Here is a 22,282-nt window from a genome sequence, read left to right on the forward strand (position 1 = left end):
CCTCTCCCCCCTCTCCCCCCTCTCCCCCCCCTCCCCCCTCTCCCCCCCCTCCCCCCCTCCCCTTCCTCCCCCCCTCTCCCCCCCTCCCCTTCCTCCCTCCTCTCCCCCCTCTCCCCCCCTCCCCCCCTCCCCCCTCCCCTTCCTCCCTCCTCTCCCCCCTCTCCCCCCCCCCCCTCCCCCCCCTCCCCCCCCTCCCTCCCCTCTCCCCCCTCCCTCCCCTCTCCCCCCCCCTCTTCCCCCCCTCCCTTCCTCCCTCCCCTCCCCCCCTCCCCCCCCCCTCTCCCCCCCTCTCCCCCCCCTCTCCCCCCTCCTCTCCCCCCCTCCTCTCCCCCCTCCTCCCCTGCCCACTCCCCCTTCCCCCCCACATTCCCCCGCTCCGTCCACTCCCCCTCCCCCGCCAACCCTCCCTGACAAGAACCTATAGGATAGGGTAAGATGTATATAGTTCGGGAGAGTCTGCGCCCCGAGCTTGTCTGTTCCCTCGGTTCAGAGGTCAGCGGATCCCTCCCATTGGGCCTTTTGCCCACATGCCGGCCATCACAACCGGCAGTAAACTAAGGGGTCCACTTCAGGCCCTCCTTCCACCCTATCTCTCCCTGGCGACCCTGTCCCGCCAGGTCTTTCCCCCAACCCCTCCCCCCCCCCCAGCTCCCTCTGGCGTCCCCTATGTGTCTCACCACCCTCTCCCTAGTACGAGGCCTAACAAACCGCCTTATGCACGACAGATCAGGCGTAAGAGTTTAGAGGCCCAAGAAAATCTCTTGACATGGGAATCCCAAGAGCTCCGGAGCCCAGGGCCCCGAAGGAAAACAAATAACAATAATGTCCTCCATTAAATTGATCTCAATAAATGCCAAGGGGCTTAATTCCCCGAAAAAAAGGAAACTAGTCCTGAAAGACCTGAAAAAATCCAAAGGAGACATCATCCTTATTCAGGAGACCCATTTTAACTCCCCAACTCCCCCCAACACTTTTAAAAGCATGTTCCCACAGGCATACTTCGCCTCGTCCCCGAGTAAAAAGCGAGGAGTAGCCATCCTCATGAGAGGAGGGACACCATTTGCCCTCACAAAGACCCAGTCAGACCCAGATGGCCGATTCCTAATAGTCCAGGGCACGCTTGCAGGCACACCAATCACACTGGTGAATATCTATGCCCCCAATGACAATCAAGTCCCTTTCCTCAGAAAACTCCTGGAATCCCTAGAGCAACAATCCTTGGGGTCTCTCATCATAGGCGGGGATTTCAATATGGTAGCCTCCCACACGCTAGATAAGTCAAACCCCCCTAGCAATGCCCAACCGCCCCCCCAAGCTAGGTACGTCTCACAGTCACAAAAGAAAGCTAAAGAATTTAGGGACATCATGGTGGAATTCTCGCTGGTTGACATCTGGAGGGCCCAGCACCAGGGTCAGAGGGACTATACCTTCTTCTCTTCCCCTCATCAGTCTTACTCGAGAATTGACTATTTCCTGGGTACAAGAAACGTTTTCCAGGCCTCCGCCCAGACAAACATAGGATCAATCACCTGGTCGGACCACGCACCCATAGATCTAACTCTAACCGTCCCCTTTGTCAAAAACACGCAATATAAATGGAAGCTAAATGATTCCATGCTCAACTGCCCAGACACAGAGGCAACTATACGTGAGAAACTATCACTATATTTCCAGCAAAACATAGGGTCTGTCTCCACCCGAGCCATGCTCTGGGAGGCTCATAAAGCCACAATAAGAGGCGATCTAATCTCAATAGCCACATACAAGAAAAGGACCAAATCCAAACACCAGAAAGATCTGACAGAAAAAATCGCACAACTGGAACAACAGCACAAAGCCACAACATCAAAAAAGGTACTAAAAAACCTAAACCTAGCTAGGGCGGCCCTCAAACAGTCCCAATTAGAAGACGTCGAAAAGGCCCTTAGATGGACTAGACAAAAATATTTTGATAAAGGCAACAAAGCAGATAGATTGCTGGCCGCCAAACTAAGAGGAACTAGGGTCAAATCCCAGATAACTCGAATTAAGACAAGAAAGGGACAGATTACATTCGCCGAAAAAGAAATAGCGCAGGAATTTGCGGATTACTACTCCGATTTATATAACCTCCACCCCCCAGGCCGAGACCCAGTGAGCCTTGAAACAATTATTAGCTACTTAGAGCAGTGCTCCCTTCCAACACTAACTCGGGAGGAATTAGAAACACTCAACGGAGAAATAACACAGGAGGAGCTAAGTCTAGCTATAAGCTCGCTCAAGCCATCCAAGGCCCCTGGACCAGATGGGTTCTCCAACTCTTATTACAAAATGTTTAGACATACCCTATCGCCCCACCTCCTCAACATGTTTAATTCCTTCTTACAAGGTGAACCAATCCCAGCCACCATCACAGCGGCAAATCTCGCCATAATACACAAGGAGGGCAGAGATCCACTCGTCTGTGGAAACTACAGACCCATTTCCCTATTAAACACAGACCTCAAAATCTACAGCAAGATCTTAGCAAACAGGTTAAACCCTATTCTCCCTAGACTCATAAATGTAGATCAAGTGGGTTTTGTGTCCGGAAGACAGGCCTCCGACAATACCCGCAAAATTATTGATATAATCGACCACGTGCATCTCACAGGTTCGAAAGCAATGATTCTAAGCTTAGATGCCGAAAAGGCATTCGACAGAATCAAATGGACTTTCCTGGATCAAACTATGAGGAGGTTTGGCTTCAGTGGCCCATATCTAGAGGGAGTGAGAGCCCTCTATCACAACCCCACAGCCCACATAAAAATGCCAGGGGGCCCCTCAAACCCAATACAAATTAGGAACGGGACCAGGCAAGGCTGTCCACTCTCCCCCCTATTATTTGCCCTAACTATAGAACCCCTTGCAGCCACAATCAGAAGCGAAAAAAGCATAAGGGGCGTACCAATTGCGGAAAGGGAGCACAAAATCTCCCTATTTGCGGATGACGTGATCTTGACGCTCACAGACCCCCATAACTCTCTCCCTAACCTCCAAAGAGTCCTAACCCAATTTGGAGTAGTCTCAGACTATAAAGTCAATATAGACAAGTCGGAGGCTTTAAATCTATCCCTGCCCGACCAAATATGGAAGCTTATTCAAGCTAATTATAAATATAAATGGAGCTCTAGTTGCATAAAATATTTAGGAGTCAAAATCTCCAATTCCTATAACAAACTCTACCAACATAATTACCCCCACTTATTTGACCAAATCAGGAAAGACCTAGAAGCCTGGAGAAAGCACCAAATATCATGGTTTGGAAGGATAGTGTCTATAAAAATGAATATCCTGCCCAGGCTACTCTACCACTTCCAAACCCTCCCAATCTTAATTCCACAAGCAGAATTAAAAAATCTCCAATCCCAAATCTTCCAATTTATATGGAATGATAAAAAGCCCAGAGTCCCCAGATCAGTCTTGCTAGCGTCAAAGGGGAGAGGAGGTCTGGGGGTCCCTGATATAGTCAAGTATTACCAAGCGACACAGCTGAGGCAGGCTGTGGTGTGGAATAGTGACCCGGCCTTAGCTTCCTGGCTGGAAATAGAAACCTACTACGCGCGCCATAGTCCCCTTCAGGTGGCACTGTGGTCCCCTAACAACAGCAGGACTGGCCCTCAGAAATTTGATCTAGGAGCAATGAGATGCACGTGGAATATTTGGCTCAAAAGCAAAGGGAAGTATGGTCTGATAGCATCCCCTTCCCAGCTCACCCCACTCTTCGGGAACCCCATCTTCCCACCAGGGTGCTCCCCAAGACAATTCGACCAATTTCAGGGTCATAACATTAAGCTGGTTGCTGATCTGCTGCAGAAAGAGGAGATCTTGACTTATCAAGAGCTTAAACTCAAATACCAATTACATGACCTCCATCTATTCAAATACCTGCAAGTCCGCCACTTCCTACAAGCACTGTCCCCAGCAGCTAAATTCCCCCCCCTCACCAGGTTTGAATCTATTTGCATCAAAAACAGATACCAGAAAGGCCTGATATCCGAGATCTACAAGGGCATGGAGCTAGGATCCCGGGATCCTTCTCACCGGTACATGCAAAAATGGTCTGAGGACCTTCATATTGAAATAGACCAGGAAGACTGGGCGGAGATCTGGGAACACGCTAAAAAAACGTCAATATGTACAATAACAAAAGAGAACATGTATAAAATTATGTATCAGTGGTACCTGACTCCAGTCAGACTGAGCCAAATCTACCCCGGCGCATTGGACCTCTGCTGGCGGGGATGTGGTCAAAAGGGGGACATGGCCCATATTTGGTGGTCATGCCCAGAGATTCAGAAGTACTGGAATATGATCCAGACACTGGTGGAGGACACAACGGGACTCGCTCTCCCGGCTGACCCGCTGACCCTGGTGCTGGGCAAACCTATGGAAGATGTCCCCCCCCCGTTGTCCAGGCTCATCACGGCCATATTAACAGCAGCCAGGTGCTCAATTGCAGCTGCCTGGAAGCATATCAAACCCCCCTCAAAGACGACGGTGATCAGGAGAATCAACGAAGTAATGTTAATGGAGAAGCTTACGGCCATGCTCCAGAAAAAGATACCCCAATTTCAGAATACATGGGAACCCTGGCTAGGGAGACAGAACTAGAGCAGTCCAGACTAAGGACGTCCTAAGACGGAAAAACATGCCTCATTTCCGAGCAGTAGACATAGATTCGGCCGCAGACCCCTCCTCCCCCCCCCCCCCACCATTACCTCCCCCCCCAGATCTCCCACCCCCCCCCTCTGTTAGTGCTCCCCACTTCCTTCCCTTCCACCTACCCACCTCCCTCCTCTTCCTCTCTCTTTCACTCCTTTCTTTCCTCTATTGGAAAACGAGAAAAAGACAATGGTCACGAAATACAACTATCTTGGGCTCAAGATAACACTGTTTGTAATACTTGTTTGAAAAATATGACCAATAAAAGAAATTGTTACAAAAAAAGCATCAAGAACCTACCAGGATCACATACATTCCTGGACGCCAAAGGCTTCTACAAATGTTTCAGATGCAAAATGTGTATATGAACCCAAACAAGTCAAGAGTTTCTCTTCAACTGTGACAAATATTGAATATCCTATCAACAACTTCATCAGCTGCGACTCAATCAATGCAATTTATCTTACCCTATGTCCCTGTAATAAACAGTATCTAGGTAGAACTACCAGAAAACTTAAATTGAGATTTGCTGAGCATATCACTAATAAACAAAAAGGATTGCTACAACATAATCTCTCTAAGCACTTCAAAGAATTTCACAAAATCCTATGGGGATATTTTGTGTAGGAATAGAAAAATGTCCCACCAATTGGAGAGGAGGTGACACAATTTAATGAGATTTCAAGATTGGAAACAAGGTGGATACACGCCATGAAAACCCTTACTCCACACGGACTTAATGTGGAAATACATCTGGGTGCCTTTCTAATTGATTAGTTTCACCATCATAGTTCTTAACATCTGTGTTAGATCCTCATAAATGCCAATATTCTTTCTATTTAAGTTTCATATTGAATTTAATTCCCCATTTATTTAGCAGAATTTTCCCATTCAATCTACACTCATTAAAGAACAGTGTTCCATTAACTACTCAATTACTACTCAATTTGGGATACAGTACTTTAACTGGCCAGTATATAGTTTTATTGTTATTATTCATCCATTATTGATCAAAACAGTTAAGGTATATTTTCATACTCTCATTCTATTAAATTGTTATACTTTTACGGTTATTTGTATAATTTTATACCCTTGTGTTTTCATTATTTCTCATTGTTTAGTTTGGCTCTATGTGATTTGATTGAGCCTTGGGATAATCTGTGATTGGCAGGTGTCTCAAATTCTTTCAACCAGTGGCCTTGCGTGTATGTATGTATGTATGTATGTATGTGTGTGTGTGTGTATATACACATATATATATATGTGTGTGTACATATATTCTGTGCTTACTAGCAATGCTTCATTACCCCTGATGAAGTTCCCTTACTAGGAACGAAACACGTAGGGTTTTAACTTGTGTAGACCTATAACGCATTCACCAATTCTAACTATCCCAGTACCGTTGACCTAAGAGGGAAAAATAGCAGTGGGACCGGAACAACAGCTACTGACCGATATCCCCACCTCCTTCTGACGTCATGAGAATGGGATTCTAAGCTCCTATCGTGAGATCCAACCACTGGAGTGGTAGCCCCACTGACGGACGCATTGGACGTGAGAGGAGGACGTTGTTATTTATTTTCCATTGCCCATGTGGTGAGAAACAGGACTTTGAGCTCCTATCACATGAGATCTAACCACTGGTGTGGTAGCCCCGCTGACAGACACACCGGATGTGAGAGGAGGACGCTGATGTTTCCTTCATATTGCCCGTGTGGTGGCTCGTTTTATCAGCTACACTGTAAGTAGCCATTTTTCTTGTTGCTCATACATTTTTATCCTTAAGTACTTCACTATTTTGGCTCCTCTGTTATCTGCAGGATAAACAGAAGTTGGGTCTTTATTGCTATCTTGATTCACTTCGTTCAAGACTGCTTATTTTATGACTTGATTTAATTTGTCCACTTAGTTGCGCCTTATGTTCAATTGTTTCTTCTTTTATCTCTGTATCTTTGTGTGAGATTAGGAACTTTGTGGCTGCATTTAGGGACTCATCTCACATTGCCTACTTTAGGTTATTTGTACAACTTTTTATTCTACAACACATAATATATATATAACACGTGTGATTCTGGTATTCCTGTTTGGAAAGTGCTGCATACATTGTTGTTGCTATGTAAATATAATATACATGCATACAAAAGTTATGTGATGACTTACCTGCCTATTCATGAGTATGTAGATAATAGGATTACATACAGTACTGCTCTTGGCCAAAATTGATGGAATTACACTTGCTACTGGAGTTATCACCCCTGGCCTTCCAAACGTAGCTAGCAAGGCAACCACTCCATAAGGCATCCAGCAAATTAGGTAGCAGATAACAGTGGTAATCACCATGAATAGCACGTGGTACTCCCTTTTGCGAGCAGCAGTCTTTCTGATTCTTCCAACCTGGTAAAGGATACAATAATAACTTCAGTAATTTAAGCAAAAAGAAAATAACTGTGCTCAACTTAACCTCTCATTGGAATATAAACAAAGGCATCAGTAAAAGAATGAGTAGTGTGCTCATTTCATAAGAGCTAAGGTTTCTTGGCTCTTCTGTTTCCCCCAAGGGGGATTCTTATGTAGATTGATAAAGAAAAAATAGACCAGTACAACCACAGATCAGTATATGAATATTTAAAAGAATAATAACACACAATGCTCACTTACATATGAGATGCAGAGGTAGATATTTGGATTAAGCTATTAACGTTGTCTTTGAATATGTGTGAAAAGTTCCATTGACAGGCAGTCTTTAAAATATCTGGATCCAATTTTGAAAGCCGGCTCGTAGGCGACCCTTGGCATCCACGTGTACGCTGCTCCCGTCTTGCTTCTCCACACTCACTTCGGCATTCGGCGTCCGCTGGGCTTCTCTTCTGACAAACACTGCTGAAGGGTTCATTGGTGACAGTGTTTGTCAAGAGAGCATGGGGATCTCAGAAGACACGCCTGGCGGACACGGAATGTGGAAATGAGTGTGGAGAAGCAAGACGGGAGCAGCATACACATGGACACCAAGGGTCACCTGTGAGCCGGCTTTCAAAACAGGACCCAGTTATTTTAAAGACTGCCAGTCAATAGAAATGTTCCCACATATTTAAGGACAACGTTAATGGCATCATCTAAGTATCTACCTCTGCACTGTGCCTCTTGATGTGTGCTATTATTCTTTTAAATATGCATATACTGATCTGTCATTGTGCTTGTCTATTTTTCAATAATTTAAGATAATCCTATCTGTATCATGGATGAGTAGGCACATTAAACATTAAAGTAACTCTAACTTCATGCATCATGGATGAGAAGTCACATTAAGTTTCCTAATCTCCTATTTTAATAAGGTTTCTCGTGAGATGTGCTTTAGATACCATCTTTCCATACAACAGGTTCAGCTACGACAGTGTTTTGTGCGTTGTCTATAATATACTGCTATATGATGCAATCCATTTTTCTAGGTCTAAAACAAATGTCTAGAAAATTCCCATACTTCCAGACACAGAAATATGATTACTTCCATTTCAAATGTATTTAAAGAGACAGAGACATCAGTGCACTAAAAAGGGGCACACCTGAGATCTCTGGGAAATATGCCAATTTGGATATGCAAATTACTCCTTTAGTGTATCATTATGACTAATGGCTGAAAAAAAATAGCCATACGTAAGGAGTAGCACTGGGTTAATGTTGGGTTATATGCTTAAGTACATAGACATTATGATACAGTATGATAAGTTAACATTATTTTAGGTTAGCGTCAGGTTAAATAGCCTAACGGAGCTTAGTGCATCTGGGAGTTTATTAGTAAAGAAGAAAAGGATTGAGCTATGCAATTTAATTATGTTGCATTAACACTTACATGCGGTTCACTAAACTGCAATAGTCATTGGACACCATGAATGGCTTGATTGCTAATTAACGATCACTAAAAGCTGTTGCAAAATATAGAATTATCTTTTACATTTCACACAATCTCATATGACCTTAAAATATCTTTTAAAACAAATATCCTATTGTATTAGAAATATGTGATGTTACAGTGACGGTAGAGAGCCATAACTGTGATTGAGCTTAGCTTGTTTTCAATATTTCTAACACATAAGCAATGTTACTTAAACATTTTCTTTAGTAATCTGTATTATTTATGTATTGCTTCTCGTGCATTTCCTCCAGTGCTAGATACATACTGTAGTTCAGTTGACTTATGTTATTGTTATCGCTAAAACACAAAGCCCTTGATAGGGGTTTTTATTCACCTGTGATTTACCAACAACCCATACTTACTAAATCTTCACTAACATTAGGTAGCATTTGTTCCTGTAACTTTCTGGATGTATGCTGATAAACTTTGCTCTAAGCCAGTGGTGCTCAGGTTCAGTCCGTTAGGGGTGTCATCAGACCAGGTTTTAAGGATTTCTATAATTAACACATGCAGATGTAGCCAAGGTCATTGCACCCGTTATTGCACGCCAACACATTTTTGCTGATGCTAGTTCTAACGCATTATCATGTTATTTGCAAGTAAATACAATTGAGCGGTGAGTTGCAAAATCGCACAATTTGAAGTAGTGCCATACCATATGATAACGATTTCAATGACATTGGCTACATCTGTACTTAAGGATAACTAGGCTGTGCTAATAGGTTAAGACAACTTGCTTAGATATGTATTGGGTGGAAAACCTGCCTTTTTGGTATCCCTTGAGGACTGCACACTACTGTTCTAAGCATTCACAAGAGTCATTTGCATTAGTTGAGAAACCAACGGTGCTAACAAGTTAGACAATGCCATACTGCATAATTCCACCCCTTCTGTGGCAATACTTGTAAAAGTAAATCTCGATTGATTGTGCCTTGGGAAAAGAAACTATGATGAAAATACCGTTTTAATTCTGGGTTGAATAGCGTTACACCCACTGTTACATCCACTGTCTGTTAAAGCTGAAAACAAATAATCTCTCTAAATAGAGATAGAACAGAACAACAAAAAAGATCTACCACCGCTCGCCTTAGTAGGTATTAATAATTGGTATATAGTGTGGACGGTGCATATAGGGAGAGCCAAAGGCACATATATTAACACAACGGATGAAATAGGATTTACCCAAACAGAACCCTATTTACTGCACTCAGTCCAAAGGAATAGATAACGATAGTGTAATACTTATCTTTTATATTCCCAATGGCGAGTATAATAGATAAGTATTACACTATCGTTATCTACTCCTTTGGACTGAGTGCAGTAAATGCGGATCTGTTTGGGTGAATTCTATTTCATCCGTTGTGTTTATAGAGATAGAATAGGCCTGAACTGTGGTTTTGAAAAAAAGATATTCTTTATTCTGGTTGAATGGACGTTCCGGTCACTAACTCGGACCTTTGACAACTTGACAAATGTTTGAGTTGGTGACCGAAACGTTGAGTCAACCAGAATAAAGAATCTTTTTTTTTCAATCTCAGGAGTGCCGGTTCAATCTCTCTTTAGAGAAATTGTTTGTATTCAATTTACCTCCCCTTTGCAGGTGAATTTTCATGCACCCGAGGCTCCTGTGAAGTCATGTGACTGCACCTACTACTTTACAAAATACTCTCTTTTAAAGCTGGATTATTTTTCTCCTTTTCAGTATCCATAGACGGCTATTCTGGTATCATGCCTGAAGATTATAAACAGTTGTAACTGATCATAGTGTCGATTTTTCCTAAGAGGCCTTTTTCAGTACTCAAATTAGCAAAAAAAAGGTAGAAAATATAACATACCAGTAACTTATTGTAAGGGATCCGCTCCTGGGTTTGGATGGAACTCATCCTTACAGAGCTATAGAGCTTCCAGGCAAATCCTTCCCTGATCTGGCAATCAGAATCACCTGCTCTTGGAATTACACTGCAGTCTGCTTGATGCTGCCTTCTATGCAATTATGCCCCTATTGGCTGTCTACGTTATTTAGAGTCCGCCCTTCCCACCAGGAAGCGGCTGAGCATAGATCTTCTTCTTTCACGTAGTTGTGCTTGCCACAATCATCTGTGCTTGGCCTGACTTGGCCTTATGCTGAAGCTTCCTGAAGCCTCCTGCATCCAAAGGCCGTTCCTGTGCTGAAGCCCCTGTGCTTATGCTTCTTGTTCCTGGCAGACTTCGCCTTCATCGCGCTGAAGTGGCTACATTGAAGTCCTCAGTGTTTCTGTGGCCTGTCTGCATTCCCTTTTTCCATAGGTCTTCTTTACATCCAATTCCTGTTCCCCTTCCAGAGGCCTTTCCTACGCCAAAGCACCTACGCTCAAGCGCCTTCGCTGACGTTTTCCTGATGTCGACACCAGCCTGTGACCATGACCATCTCCTGTGCCGCCTGCCCTGACCCCAGCCTGGAATACATTTACTCTGCCTTCTCCAACTCCGACCCGGCTACGCACGACCATGGAAAATGCAATCCGGTCCAGGCTTTGTGTCTAAGGTCGGTGTTTACCTATCCTCACTTCAGCCCCGCTGTCCGGTCCTGGTTTGTGGTGAACATGAACGTTACAGTATGCTCAGCCCCACAAACCAGACCCCGCTGAGGTGGATTTAAGCCAGCCCCTGTCTGAAAACCTGCTCCTGTCTGAAAACTGACCCTGTGGGAAAAAACGACCCAGTTTGAAAGATGTTTCCTACTCTCATACCAGAGTGTGAAACGGATGGATCCCCATCGGGCCAGCTTTGCTGCCCTGTAACAGTCCATAGCGCTGAAATGTCTAAACCCCTTTTTTCTTGCGATCACCAAACTGACGTTGCATGTCAGGAACCTAAAGAGGAATTTTTCACGACCCCTGTTTCTGACTCAATTTCCCCTTTCTCTGACTCTCATGCAGTGCCTGCTTTAACCCTTGCTACTTTTAAAACCCTAGATTTCAAGGCACATTCAGCTTTCTCTGATTCTTCGGCCATGTCTAAGCTCCCTGTGACTGACCCTAAGGTCCCTGCTTTTTGGACAAGTTCACCTTTCACTAAAATTGTTGTCTGACAGGGTTCTGACAGGGTTATACAATACGTGTCTGACAGGGTTCTCTTCCGCCCGTGGCATGTCTGAGTCTACTGCTACTGCATCTAAGGCTCTAGTTTCTGAGCCAATTTTCTCTCTTTCAATGTTTCCTAATAATTTTGCAGTACCTAGCGTAAATTCTCACACGGCCACTCCAGAGACCAGCACACTTTTCACTAAACCCTTTGCAGCACCTAGTGTAACCACTGCTGTTCCTCAGACATTTTAGATTTCTACCTTTTTCCTTAGAGCCTCCCACAGTAATTGGTCCCTCTTTCACTAATTCCCTATCTACCACTTCAGAGGTAAGCTTATCTGTCTCTGATTCCCTTGCAAGATCTGCGTTTCTTGCTACTGCATCTAAGGATTCAGTCCCTAAGTCAACTTTCTATGTTTCAGAGTTCCCTGCAATGTCTGAAGTTCCTTTGACCAATTTGAAGGCTCTTGCCACAAAGTTTCCCATAATATCCGGTATGCCTACTTTGGATTCTCAGACATCCACTTCAGTGACAAGCAGATCCTTCACATATATTCCATCCAGGTTAAACAGGCCCAGTTCTGATTTTTCCTTGACAAGTACCCAGACTGCTGGGTCCCATGCAATGTTGGATAAACCCATTTTTGTTTCTAAGGTTCTTTCCATGACAGTCCCCACAGGATCTGGTACACCTATTGTTGATCTTCTGACTCCAACTTCAGAGACAAACATGTCTTTCTCTGATGACTGTGCAGTACCTAGGATGACCACTGGTGCTTCTCAGCCACCCATGTCAGGGACAAACATACTCTTTACTGACTATTCTGCAGTTCCTGTCATAACCGGGGGTGATGTTAAAGCCCCCAAAACAAAGAATAGTTTTCCTCTCTCTAGTCCTCCCACAGCTCCTCACGTAGCCTTGGAGTCTGTGATTCCCACTCCTAAGACAAGGCTGTGTCTTGCTAATTCTTCCACAGTATTTGGGGTACCCGCTACTGACATCATAACTGCTGCCGCAAACTCAGGGTTACCTCTCATGGAGGTTTCTGTAGTACCTGTTGTATCTACTGATTCAAAGGCCCCTGTGTTCAAAACGGGTGTATACTGCACTGATTCTTCTACAGTATCTCGTGAAGCCATTGAGTCTGGGACTTCCATTCCGAAGTCTAGTTCGTGGTTCCCTGATTTTTCTTCAGTGTTTGAATTACCCATTTCCAACTCCAAAACTTTTGCTTCTAAGTCAAGTTTACCACTCACCCAGCTTCCTGCTGTACCTGATATAATCTGCACTGATCTAAGCTCTCCCACTTTAAAAACATATTCACTACCCATTGGTTCCTGTGTAGTGCCTGAGGTGCCCTCTCCAGATTTTGTGGTGCATCTTCAAAGACAGAAGCACCCCTATTGGACTTCCTTGCCTTGCCTGAGGTGACGGTTCCTGCTTCTTGTGATTCCACTGTGGGTACGGGCATGCTTCTCTCTGCTTGCTCTTTGGGGTCTACCACTTCCTCTGCGGATTTCCAGACATCTGTACTGATTCTTCCTAAGGCCCATCTACCCAGGGCTGCTGACCTCCTATTGATTGCCAGCACCACGGCAAAAAACTACTTATTCACCCCAACTGTCACACTTAACTTGCTAGGTATAACGGCCCTGGACTTTAACAAGAGAACTGTATCAGTACTGTGACAAACGGCTTACTCCGGGGCTCCGCTGCTTGTCCGGGACGGTTAGAACACGGTCTTTTGGGGTAGGTTAAATGAGGAGGCGTCACGTACTGTTCCTTTAAACAGGCTGTGCCTGGTTTATTCAGTCCCAGGCACTGAGACTGCCACAGTGCATACAACAAAACACATCAAAACAAAAACTGCTCACCTGAGCGATAACTTAACTTAGATTTCCCTAACTCAGGGTGGAAGTGGCTTTTCCACTTTCCAACAACAAAACAAGGTACTTTTGCAGAGTTAGCCAAATGAATAGAACAATTGAACCTGTGTGGGGAAGGGGCTTCTCCCCACTGTGTTCAGCAGCCTTCCAGGCTCTGGAGAAGAGACAAGAGCAAACAGGAAATCAGTCTTACATACCTGATTTCTAATTAGCATGACAGGTGACAGAAATCCCTCAGTTCCAGCGCTTGCCCAAAACTGTGGGATGGAGTGCATGTATTATAAGGCTGCACTCCCAGGCCAGACAGGATAGAAACTGTTCAGTATCCTGGGAGCCCTATATATGGAATTTATTACCATCCCCTGGTTTCTGTCACATATCCTCCCCCCCAGCTCAGACCCTGAGGGATGAGCGACCATGGATATTAGGGAGTGCATCCTTGACAACCCGTCAGCATTGCCATGTTTGTGCCCTGACCTGTGTTCCACAGAAAATTTAAAGGGTTGTAGGCTTAGGAACCACCTGGTCACTCTAGCATTCTTTTCCCTGTTTTGACACATCCAGGTAAGGGGTGCATGATCTGTGACCAACCGGAATTTTCTCCCCAACAGGTAGTATTTGAGCGTCTCTACAGCCCACTTTATTGCGAGACACTCTTTCTCTACTATGGAGTAATTTTTCTCCTGGGGATTTAGTTTCCTACTTAAATAAAGGATGGGGTGTTCCTCACCTTGAGACTCCTGGGAGAGTACCGCCCCCAGCCCTACCTCAGATGCGTCGGTTTGGACTACGAACTCTTTGGAGAAGTCAGGTGTGACCAACACTGGTTGGGCACAGAGAGCTTCTTCCAGGCTTCTAAAGGCCTGTTCGGTTTCGGGGGACCACTTTACCATAAGTGGTCCTCTTGCTTTTGTGAGGTCGGTTAGTGGGGTTGCCTTAGTCGCAAAATTGGGAATAAACCTTCTATAGTACCCAATTAACCCCAAAAAGGTCCTTACTTGTTTTTTTGTAACTGGCCTTGGCCAACCTTGTATCGCCTCCACTTTGAGTGTTTGGGGTTTGAGTAAACCCCTGCCAATAGAATACCCCAGATACTTGGCCTCCTCCAGACCAATGGTGCATTTAGCGGGGTTAGCAGTTAGTCCAGCAGACCGAACTGCGTCGAGCACAGCTTGGACCTTTGGAAGGTGGGATTGCCAATCTTCACTATGGATTACCACATCATCCAGGTAGGCAGCAGCATACCGAGCATGTGGTTTTAAAATTTTATCCATCATTCTTTGGAATGTGGCGGGAGCTCCATGTAAGCCAAAAGGCAACACCCTATACTGAAAGAGGCCGTCTGGGGTTGAGAAGGCTGTCTTTTCTTTTGCCCTTTCTGTGAGGGGAACCTGCCAGTACCCTTTTGTTAGGTCTAGGGTTGTGAGATATCGGGCTTTGCCCAGTCTCTCTACAAGTTCATCTACCCTGGGCATAGGGTAAGTATCAAATTTTGACACCGCGTTTAGTTTCCGGTAGTCATTACAAAACCTTGTTGTACCATCTGGCTTTGGGACTAAGACTATAGGGCTGTTCCACCCACTTTGGGATTCCTCAATTACGCCTAGTTTTAGCATTTTTTTAACCTCTAAACTTATAGCCTCTCTTTTGGCCTCTGGGATTCGGTACGGTTTAAGGTTAACTCGGACCCCCGGTTCAGAGACTAGGTCATGTTCAATTACGCTAGTTCTACCTGGCTGTGTAGAGAAGATTTCTTTGTTTCTGCTCACTAAATTCTGAACCTCTTGTTTCTGATGAACGGACAGGGTTTCAGCTATGCTAACCTCTGGGTCAGTTTCTTGACTCTCTGACAGACCTGGGGTTACTAGGGTTGACAAGACTTCTCTATCTTTCCAGGGCTTGAGTAGGTTTATATGGTAAATTTGCTCAGGTTTCCTCCTACCTGGCTGTCTTACCTTATAATTTACTTCTCCCACTCTTTCCAAGACCTCATATGGCCCATGCCATTTAGCAAGGAATTTACTTTCCACGGTGGGAACCAGAACTAGTACCCTATCACCTGGAAAAAAAATTCTGACCCTAGCACCCTTATTATACGTATTCCTCTGTGCTTCTTGAGCTTTCTCCATGTGTTCCCTCACTATGGGTAGGACTGCAGCAATGCGGTCCTGCATCTGGGCAACATGCTCTATTACACTTCTGTAAGGGGTAACCTCGTGTTCCCAAGTCTCTTTGGCTATATCCAGTAAGCCCCTTGGGTGTCGGCCATACAATAGTTCAAACGGGGAGAAGCCTGTGGATGATTGGGGAACTTCCCTAATGGCAAATAACAGGTACGGTAACAAACAATCCCAGTTTTTCCCATCTTTATCGACCGCCCGCCGTAACATGCTCTTTAAGGTTTTATTGAACCTTTCCACTAAACCATCTGTTTGTGGATGATAGACTGAGGTTCTGAGATGCTTGATTTTTAGGAGTTTACATAACTCTTTTGTTACTTGGGACATAAACGGTGTTCCCTGGTCAGATAGAATCTCTTTAGGAATTCCAACCCGGGAAAACAGAACTACTAACTCTTTTGCTATGTTTTTGGCAGAGGTGCTACGTAGGGGAACTGCCTCCGGATATCGGGTGGCATAATCTAATATTACCAATATATGCTGATGTCCCCTAGCAGACTTTATTAGGGGTCCTACTAGATCCATAGCAATCCGGTCAAATGGTACCTCTATTATGGGAAGGGGTACCAATGGGTAACGATACGCTTTGAACGGGGCGGTGATCTGACATGCTGGGCATGAGGAACAATAATTCGTAATTTCTGCCAGAACCCCAGGCCAATAGAAGCTTCGGAGAACCTTTTCTTTTGTCTTTTCCACCCCTAGGTGTCCCCCCAATGGATGACTATGTGCGAGGTGTAACACTACATTACGGAATGTCCGTGGTACCAACAATTGTTTAGTTGTAACTGATTTTCTTTTATCAACCCGATATACTAGGTCGTTCTCTACCTCGAAGTAGGGGTAAGCAAGCGACCTATCTGGTTGGCCAAGAGTACTATTCAGGTCCCGTATATTTCCCCTTGCTACCTCTAATGTGGGGTCCTCCCACTGGGCCTTCTTAAAACTCCCAGGACTGACCTCTAGGTCAGCGAGGGTCTTATCCGGTTCTGGGGTGGTAAGTGTCTGATCAACATCCTGATTTGGGGTATTCCCTACCAAAGTAGTGATGGGGAAGGGAATTTTACAGCACTCCTCCTTTTCCCCCTTCTTATTTGGGCCCTCGTCAACCTCCATTTCTGAAAACGGGAAAGGATTTATTTCTTCTAATACTTCGTTATGGTCCGCTATTGAACTCTGGGCGCTATTCTGAGCGGGGGACCACATTTTTAGAAAATGGGGAAAGTCGGTCCCTATTAACACATCATGTGCCAGTTTGGGTACAATACCCACCTTGAAATCTAAAGAACCAAACTCTGTTTCAAAAAAAACATCAACAGTGGAATATTCATGATTATCCCCATGTATACAACAAATTGCCATTCTTTGTGAACTGTTTCCCTGTTTCTTCTTAATGGGCAAGAGGTATTCGGACACTAGTGTGACCATGCTCCCAGAGTCCAGAAGTGCCCGAACCCTCCTACCATTAACCTTTACAAATGCCCACAGATGGTTATTCAAGGGGTCCTCTGGGCTAGGGCGCATACATTGGGACAACAGCGAATAAGGTTCCACGCTGTTGCATTGCATGGGCTCATCATTTAGTGGGCAGATTTTTGCTGTGTGGCCCCTCTCATGACAATTTACACATTTAGGTACATAGTCTGTGTCCCACTTAGAGCCTTTTCCCGGCTCCCCATGTTGGCTATTGCCCTTAGTGTGCGAACCACTGTTGCTGGTGCTGCGTGAAGGTGGTCGCCGCTCTTCAGCTCCCCTTAACCCCGGTACCCTTTTACCGTCTCTGGAAGAGTCCTGGAACCTCGGGTAGTGGGGTTCCTCCACGACTGTGGGTTGCGGGTGCTCTCCTGCTGCATTGTACCTTTCTACGAGGGCCACAAGCTCATCCGCATTGTGGGGGTCACTCCGACTGACCCAATGGCGTAAGGCAGAGGGAAGTTTCCTCAAGAACTGGTCCATGACCAACCGTTCCACGATGTGGCTTGCTGAGTTGATCTCGGGTTGTAGCCACTTCCGGGCGAGGTGGATGAGGTCATACATCTGGCTTCGGGTGGCTTTATCCATCGTGAAGGACCATGCGTGAAACCTTTGGGCGCGAACAGCCGTGGTTACGCCGAGGCGGGCGAGGATCTCGAACTTCAATTTTGCATAGACGTTAGCTTCGGCTGGCTCTAGATCAAAGTAAGCCTTCTGGGGTTCGCCGCTTAGGAAGGGTGCGATTAGACCAGCCCACTCAGCTTCTGGCCATCCCTCTCTCTGTGCCGTGCGTTCAAACGTGAGAAGATAGGCTTCCACATCATCCGAGGGTCCCATCTTCTGAAGGTAGTGGCTTGCCCTGGTCATTTTCGGAACTGGGGCTGCCGCTGCCAGTGGAAGGTTACTGATAGTCCCCCTCAGGATCTCGAGTTCCTGCTGTAAGCCCTGAGCGAACCGCTGTTGCTCCTCTCTCAGCAAGCGGTTTGTCTCTTGCTGGTTTGCATTCGCCTGTTGCAGGATTGCATTAGTCTCTTGCTGGGTTATTAACAGCTGTCGCTGGGTTTCACTCGCCTGTTGCTGGGCTTCATTCGCGTCTTTCTGGACAGCGACATTGCGTACCAGCGCACTCACCACGTCTTCCATCTTGTTTGGAGAGAGAGAAAAAAAACTTTTTTTTTTTTTTTTTTTTTTAAAGTTCTTTAACCCCCAGACCTTTTAGTGTTCTGCCCGCATTCTCCACCATATGTGACAAACGGCTTACTCCGGGGCTCCGCTGCTTGTCCGGGACGGTTAGAACACGGTCTTTTGGGGTAGGTTAAATGAGGAGGCGTCACGTACTGTTCCTTTAAACAGGCTGTGCCTGGTTTATTCAGTCCCAGGCACTGAGACTGCCACAGTGCATACAACAAAACACATCAAAACAAAAACTGCTCACCTGAGCGATAACTTAACTTAGATTTCCCTAACTCAGGGTGGAAGTGGCTTTTCCACTTTCCAACAACAAAACAAGGTACTTTTGCAGAGTTAGCCAAATGAATAGAACAATTGAACCTGTGTGGGGAAGGGGCTTCTCCCCACTGTGTTCAGCAGCCTTCCAGGCTCTGGAGAAGAGACAAGAGCAAACAGGAAATCAGTCTTACATACCTGATTTCTAATTAGCATGACAGGTGACAGAAATCCCTCAGTTCCAGCGCTTGCCCAAAACTGTGGGATGGAGTGCATGTATTATAAGGCTGCACTCCCAGGCCAGACAGGATAGAAACTGTTCAGTATCCTGGGAGCCCTATATATGGAATTTATTACCATCCCCTGGTTTCTGTCACAGTACCTTCCTGTGAGTCCCCATGCCCTCTACCCTCGCTACCCGGTGACCGGTTTTCATCTGTATCAAAAAATTCTCACAAGCATCTACGTGCCTATCTGAGTAATACTATTGCTCTTCCAGAACGTTTCTCTGCTAAATCCGACCAACAATCAGTGTTTCTTGCCTTGTACTCTGGGACAATTGATGGAAATCTTGCATCTGGCTTGTGCCCTTCTGACAGTCCTGTTCTGCCTGTTCTGGACTCTCCAGTTTTCCTGCAGCTCTGCATATTTAAACCTTTCTATGATGCATGCTGCATGTCAATATTTGCAGTACCACTGTTTTCCCTTTTAAAGATTGCACTCGCTAACGAACTGCCGGACCACAGGTCTACTACCTGCCCAAGACGGTTCAGAAACAATTCCATGTCGCCTATCTCAAGAGGGATTCTGCTCCTGTTCGCCCGGAGGTCTCTCCTGAAGGAGGGGATACTGTAAGGGATCCGCTCCTGGATTTGGCTGGAACTCATCCTTACAGAGCTACAGAGCTTCCAGGCCAATCCCTTCCTCATTTTTCAAAGCGTCAGGGGAGTTTGTCTCGAAGTCATAAAATAGAAAAACATATCATAGTGCAAAAATGTTTAAACAGTGAAAAAAGTGAAATTCATCCAAAATGACTACTCACATTTTAAGTAATCAAATTAGACATTCATCCAACTTATGGGGTGGATGCGACCTATGTGTAAACAGCAGCCACCAATCACAACCTCCAAAGGAGAAAAAAGAGAGACCATATAGTGTAGAGGTAAAACAATTAGTAGTAGAGTAAGCAGCTATTAGACACTCCTGATGAAGTCGCAAGAGAGAGCGACGAAACGCGTAGAGTGTTCCTGTCAAACAGCCAAGAGAAGGGGAACACGAGAAATCCACTGACACCATCTGATCCGGTAGTCCCTGGCGCACCGGAAGTGACGTAGCGGGAACCTGGGAGGCTCCAGGTGTGCCGGAAGTGAAGGGACGAAAGCTCCGGTGTGGATCCAAGTGTCTCCAGAGAGAGCGGAGGTGACCGAGTACCCCGAGGAATCACGAGTCCCAGGGATATCCATCAACCGCTACCTATGAGTGCCCACATCGACCGTATGAAGTGTAAGCCTTGAATCATGTTTTGATATTATAATTGTTTTACCTCTACACTATATGGTCTCTCTTTTTTCTCCTTTGGAGGTTGTGATTGGTGGCTGCTGTTTACACATAGGGCGCATCCACCCCTTAAGTTGGATGAATGTCTAATTTGATTTCTTAAAATGTGAGTAGTCATTTTGGATGAATTTCACTTTTTTCACTGTTTAAAACATTTTAGCACTATGATATGTTTTTCTATTTTATGACTTCGAGACGAACTCCCCTGACGCTTTGAAAAATCATCCAAGAGAAGACAAGTGAAACAGTCTTTTTTCAAGGGTTGTAGTTTATTTTGAGGTTTTTTCCACTTTATAATGCACTTTAAGTAGGCACGTGTATTATCACCGATTTTATTAATTGCATTATCACTGATTCTATTAATCACATTGTCACTTTCACAATAGTGGTTATTATTATACTTTGGGTTTGTTTGAGCGCTATTGTCATTGTTTTCCTCACAATCCCTTCCTGAACTGGCAATCAGCATCACCTGCTCTTGGAATTACATTGCAGTCTGCTTGATGCTGCCTTCTATGTAGCTCTGCCCCTAATGGCTGTGTATGCTATTTAGAGTTCGCCCTTCTCCCCAGGAAGCGGCTGAGCATAGATCATCTTTCACATAACTGTGCTTGCCACAAGTACCTGTGCTTGGCCCGACTTGGTCTTCTTGTGCTGAAGCTTCCTGTAGCCTTCTGCATCCAAAGGCCATTCCTGTGCTGAAGCCCCTGTGCTTAAACTTCTTGTTCCTGGCAGACTTCACCTTCATTGCGCTGAAGCACCTACACTCAAGTGGCTACACTGAAGTCCTCAGTGTTTCTGTGGCCTGTCTGCATTCCCTGCTCCCAGAGGCCTTCTCTACATCCAGTTCCTGTCCCCCTTCCAGTGGCTATTCCTACACCAAAGCACCTACACTGAAGCGCCTTCGCTGAAGTTTTCCTGATGCCGACTCCAGCCTGTGACCACGACCATCACTCCTGTGCCGCCTGCCCTGACCCCAGTCTGGAATACATTTACACTGCCTTCTCCAACCCCGACCCGGCTACGCACGACCACGGAAAACGCAATCCAGGCGGCTTTGTGGTCTAAGGTCGGTGTTTACCTATCCCCACCTCAGCCCCGCAGTCCTGGTTTGTGGTGAGCATGAACGTTACACTTACATAAAGAATGACAGCCAGACTCCAGAAAGTCAACTGGACTCTCTTGGTTCCTGCTTTCATCTACCCATTTTAATAAACGCCCTCCCTCTCAGGTGGTAAGAGCTTAATGTATAGTTTGTGATGCAGCTGAGTTAACTGACACAATATATTGTTTGAGACAACATTTTTTTGCAGAGAGGATAGGACACTGGTGTTTTCTTGATTTTAGCTTTCAACAGATTAATTCTTTACTCATTTATGGTTTAAAATGTCCCTGCATATTTTTTTTTACATCGGAGAAACCAAAAAAACACTTTTCTTTGGAAGGGGGATAATTATGTGCTGGAAGGTTAGTTATGTGCCTTGGGAGGAGGATTAGTTACAGTATGTGCCTGGGGGGTAGTTATGTGCCAGAGGGTAGTTATTTTCCTGGGGGGGTAGTTATGTGCCTGGAGAGGGGGTGGGGGTAGTTATGTGCCTGGATGGGTGGTAGTTATTTGCCTGCTGGGGTGGTTTTAGGTATGTACCTGAGGGGAGGAGGGGTTGTTATGTTCCTGAGTGGGAAGTCATTTTCCTGCTGGAGTGCCTGGGGGGAGTGGGGAGAAGTTAGTATGTGCTTCAGGGTAAAGGTATGGACTTGAAGGGCAGGCAGGGCCAAAACAGATGAGGTGTAGTGTGCTTGCCTGCAGCATCAGCGGATGGAAGGGACTTGATAGAGACCTGGCAGAGGGGGGCTCACATATTGTGCCTGTCAGAGTGGGCCTGCCAAAGGGTGCGTACAGAGGGGCCTTCAGCAGGCCCCCTCTGATGGGCACCTTGCAGATCTGGCACGTTAGATTCACCGTCAGGGTGTCTGTGCACCGTGACTCACCGGGCCTGGGATAGTAGTCCTGGTTGTCGCCCCTGTTGGCGGCCCTGTATGCACACAATTCATTCAGCTCAATTCATTAAACTGCCTATTCA

The 22,282-nt window shown here is 45.6% G+C and overlaps 1 protein-coding gene across 2 annotated transcripts in view; it reads right to left on the bottom strand.

Annotated features, from left to right (window-relative positions):
• LOC142489483 (opsin-3-like) overlaps positions 1-22,282 on the bottom strand; it is a 150,364-nt gene that overhangs the window by 23,160 nt on the left and 104,922 nt on the right. For both annotated transcript variants that reach the window (XM_075590359.1, XM_075590360.1), the window contains exon 4: positions 6,844-7,077. In XM_075590359.1, coding sequence (XP_075446474.1) covers positions 6,844-7,077 — 234 coding nt within the window. The remainder of the gene's footprint in view (positions 1-6,843; positions 7,078-22,282) is intronic.

Source organism: Ascaphus truei, chromosome 3 (assembly GCF_040206685.1).
Source record: "Ascaphus truei isolate aAscTru1 chromosome 3, aAscTru1.hap1, whole genome shotgun sequence".
NCBI classification, from domain to species: domain Eukaryota; kingdom Metazoa; phylum Chordata; class Amphibia; order Anura; family Ascaphidae; genus Ascaphus; species Ascaphus truei.